Source organism: Nestor notabilis, unplaced genomic scaffold (assembly GCF_000696875.1).
Source record: "Nestor notabilis isolate BGI_N333 unplaced genomic scaffold, ASM69687v1 scaffold31933, whole genome shotgun sequence".
Classification (NCBI taxonomy): Eukaryota; Metazoa; Chordata; class Aves; order Psittaciformes; family Psittacidae; genus Nestor; species Nestor notabilis.
In genome coordinates, this window is record NW_009922914.1 from 1 (window position 1) to 4717 (window position 4717).

General features: G+C 37.7%; 1 protein-coding gene across 1 annotated transcript in view; it reads right to left on the reverse strand.

Moving 5' to 3' along the window:
- Nucleotides 1-523: 523 nt before the first annotated feature.
- Nucleotides 524-4717, reverse strand: part of LOC104403648 (mitogen-activated protein kinase kinase kinase 5-like) — a gene marked incomplete at its 3' end in the record, with an annotated part of 36282 nt that continues 32088 nt past the window's right edge. The window contains exons 4-6 of the mRNA XM_010011870.1: nt 4312-4480; nt 3249-3355; nt 524-694 (exon numbers count right to left, since the gene is read on the reverse strand). Of these exons, the coding sequence (XP_010010172.1) occupies nt 524-694; nt 3249-3355; nt 4312-4480 (447 nt within the window). The remainder of the gene's footprint in view (nt 695-3248; nt 3356-4311; nt 4481-4717) is intronic.

Consider the following 4717-nt stretch of genomic DNA (forward strand, 5'->3'; position numbering starts at 1 on the left):
TAACTATTCTATGATTCTACGATTCTATGATGGTACTGTAGTCCACTACAATATGCACATATACTATATGTTGATGATGGGGTGATAAATAAAACTTTTGCCAGCATGAGTTTGGAAGCCAAAAAAAAAACCCCCAAAAAAAACAAATGACAAAAAAGACAGAATGCTACATCCTAAGCATCAATGCAGAGTTAAACCTCAGCCCTCAGCACCTAAGAATAATAACAATACAGTAAATAGATGACTAGGTGACTTCACATTTGTGAAGGAGAAAAATACACTCTGATGAGAACTACCTAAATTCACAACTCTCTGAGGCACTTCAAGAACTTTGTAGAACCAGATCTGTTAACAACATAAATCTCTCATTCCTAACAACTAAGTGAAGAACATTAGGATATTCAGCGTATCCCTTAAGGATGACAAATATATGGCATGAAAAAAACAGTTGAAATATATTCTTGTTTAAGGAATATTTTCCCAAAGCTACCAAAAGGACACAGACCAGAAAAACAGTACTCACCAGAACGTCCCTTTGTCCCTGCTTTCCGTATCTATGAAACCAGATTCCAAAAACATGTCCTTGTAAATTCGGCCAACTAGGCAGTACATATCTGAGGCTACTTGGTCTTCCTGTTCTACCAGGGGAATCATAATTTCTAGAGCTTTCTGTCTATCTCCAGGCAGATTTCGTCTATAGAAAAATAGAAAAAAAATGATTAAAAAGCCAATAAAGTTAACAAGAAATACTTTTCTACTACTATGGTTGAATATACATGTATGACTTCATCCATGTAAATGTGCTTCTAGACACAATGGACTATATTGTATATACTCAGTTCCCCCCTCCTTCCTTTTTTTTCTTTACATAATATCACAGGACACCTCTATACCAGCCCCCAAATACACTTTCTCTCTCTCATGAAGCATCAGCTAGAGCGAAGCACTAACAAGCACCAAGAGCCTCAATGGCAATTCTTAGAAAGATCACGTGTTACTTTCTTACAAAATAGACACAAACCTTGGTTTCATAGCTAATATTTTTTCATAGTAATTCATGTTTTAAAGTAAAAAAAGATTCCAACTTGTTAGTAATTTTTTTTAATATACATTTTGAATGTGAAGCAAAAAAAAAAAACAAACCCCAAAAAACCCACCAAAACGCAAAAAGCACAAACCAGACTGAATTCCCATGAAAGGGAAGGTTAGGAAGTGAAGCCAATAAGTTAATATTTACAAAAGTACATCAGACAAATAAACCACATAATTGCAATTATTAGACACTTCCTGGTGACTCACAGTTTGGATACATGTATCATTCGGTATCAAGAGTTTAGCATTTTTTACGTATTAGTGTATTGAACAAGTAAATGACTCCTTCCTCAGCAAGAACTAATTGACAGTTTGGGGAGAGTATTAAGTTCTTTTGGAGAAATTGCTTGTAATATTTGAGTGGCTACAATTTGAATTGGGGAAAATACATAAAAGTCATGTTGTATCTGTCTCGCAAGCTTTGCCCTGAAGAAGCTTGCAAAACAAGGCTACTTCAAAAAGAAAATACACCACATCAAAAGCCACAGCCATCTTAAAACAGACACTACTTGATCAGAGGTTCAGTAATGGATTTTTGCTTCCCCCTTTACAAGAACTTATCAAAGTTCTGATGCATCTGCACAGGCAGTGTCAGTGAAAAACCTCAGAGATCAGAGCACATGTACTGTAATACCTGAGCTCTTGATCTCTGAGCTCATGTATGCAGCTCCAGAAGGGAATGATGTGGAAAAAAAGATCGAGCAGAACGGGTAGCAGAGGTTGAACAACAACCAAACAGTGATAATTATAAAAACAGAGCAAAAGCACTTGTTTGGGCAGATAGTATAAACGGTTTTACCTGAAGATAAAAATAAACAGTGTGTGCAAGTCTATGTGCTGGGACAACCTCTGCTTCTGACTCAGCCTGATGATAAAGGTAGATGATATCCAGTGCCATCTCTTCCCAACCTTTAGACCAGTCAAATTCTAACAAATTAGGACAAGTCCCCTCAGACTACAGAACTGCAGCAAGCTCCCCAAATACTTCTAGAGTGGCACAAAAGGCTGGTGTACTCATCTGAGATGGACAACTGCTTACAATCCCAGGCTCTGGGGAGAGAAATAAATTACTCCTGGATGTGCAAGTAACAGTCTCCTTCAAGTCTTTGTTAGTTCCCCTGACAATTCATCATGTGCCTAGCTGTTGAAGATTTGCTTCTTTACGTCTTCTCATATTGATCACTCAGGTAAAGCAGTAAGAGTAAGTCTGCTTCGTCATGTTTTTCATCTGGCTTTCATTACAGAAGGGCAATTTTCAGAACAGAGTTTCAGATACATAGCTCTTCCATATCTCGTATTGACAATTGCTAATACAGATCAAACCACTAGCTAGCTGAACTTAATAAGAATAAAACCAGTAAGGCACAGTGGTTTGTAATTTAAGCCATTTAGACTTTGCTGATCTCCATAGACAAAAGTCACTACTTTTCTTTCTGCTTACTCTTCCATCATCAATGCAGTCACACATTTTCTTGATTTAGGTCAGACTAATCCTGACTAATTGAGCTGCTCCAGCCTTCCGTACTAGTGACCTGGATTAGAAGCATGAGGGGCAGCTGCTTCCACAGCAAACATTCAGATGTACAGAATATTCAAGACCTGCCTTACCTTAGGAAATATCCTCTATATTACCAATAAGAAGAAAGCTACAATTAGCTAAGTAATTCCTCCTTGGCAAACACCAAAGCATGAACATTTTAATGGCTGTCATGGATTCCAGTTGAATGTACAATCTGGAGAAAGGAGGGAGAGGAAAATCCAATCCAAAGTCCTTCGGAGGTACTGTGGAGAGTTTTTGTATGACAGATACTTATCATGAAAGATGACAAGTACAGATACACACATCAAAGGCTCTATCTTACAGTCACACCTATAAAAACAGACTTTTCAGTCTGCAAGGAGTGCCAGCAGAACCAAAGAAGTATAAGAACAAATCAAACACCCACTCTAGAGGAAAAGAAATGGAATTTGACAGTACAAGAGGTAAGGAAAGCTTAGATTGATCACGAACATGAATCCCCAGAGTTGCTTCAGTGAAAACCCTAGAGCTGCATATGAAGATTCCAGTAGGGAACTTCACCCAGGATTATCAATTCTGTGTAAAGTTTGGAGTTCTGATTTACTGTTCAACAGCAGAAGGAAGGGTAGTTTCTTACCTGCTCAGTGCAAATGCATAATGAAGCCTCACATGGTGGTGGGAAGCCAAGTCAAAAGTAGGTAGTTTTTCTAAAGTTTTCACCAGTTTCACAATGGAATCATAATCCTTCCAAAATAAGGGAATAATGAAGTTTTAAGTGGCTGTACCAAGGTATGCCTACATAAACTCCTCTTTGACCTACTATTTCATACTAAAAAGTATTCAGAGTTCATTGTAAGCTTTATAGATTTCAGTTTCCTCAGTCTCACACTGTAAATAGCTTAGTAATCATCAGAAATGTGAATATGCACAATATTTAGCAGGGAAACACAGTCCTGTACTGAGTGGTTCAACATGGACCTGTGGAAATTTTAGTACATCTGTTTCATTATTAAGATTAGATTCAGGGGCTGAACGCATATCAGAGTTCATATAGTACCGACATTACAATGCTAACTGCATCTGAATTGAAGCATCCCAAAACTCTGAAGTAGGCATGTCCTACACACCTAAACAAAATAAAAGAATCTTTCAACACCACAGTTTTTAAAGGAGCTTACTTGCTGATCTATTTAAAAAGCAAACAACCAAAATAAAACCCAAACCACTTCAAAATGTTTAAGGAGCAACAGTTGAAATTACATATAACAAAGTAAGCAATTTCTAGCACCATTCCAGAAGCTGAAATGCAGATGGACATATGTTTTCATGAGTAGTGTCACAAGCATGGTGACAAAGAACAAATATACATATCAATAGCAGAATGCTACCCTTAGCCTTTAAGTGGGGGACACTAGGGTTGTTGATCGCATAGTAATGCTGAGATGAAGAAGAGTTGCTGTATACCTTCTAGGTGCTGTTATAAACCAGCAACATTTTTCTGCTATGTAAAGGCACACTATAAACAGTGTAACTACAAAATAAAGTAAAAAACATTAGTGAAGATAGTATAAAAGATTTTTACTAGTGTACATCATTCAGATAGTTTTTTAGCAAATCTGTGCAAAATACACTAAAAATTTCACTGAGAATGTAATTTAATTTACTGTGATTTAGATAATGTTGGAGGACAGGATTCATACCTGGATGTCTCTGTAGGACAGCAGCAAGTTTATTACAATGTCAGCAGACAAGACTTCAACGTTATCCACTCGCTGTCGAATCCTTGCGAGCTCTGCTGCAAGTTCTTTGCCTGTGTAGAGGGTACGGGCCTTCCTGATGTCATTCAGAATGGATTCCCGGAAATACTGGCTGGAGAGGAATGACTTTACATCAGAAATTTGGGACAGGTCCCTTGCATTTGCTTTTCTGGCCCTGCAGCTCTCTCAAATGTGTATGTGAAAAATTTATTGATGGAACACTGTCAATGGGGAGATTTGGTGAAGCTAAATTATTAATCATCAATTTCTCTCTACAGAAGGCAAAACACTGCATCACCCTGAAGCATGAACCTGACATTTATATTGTCAGCAGGAAGACAGGCAGTTT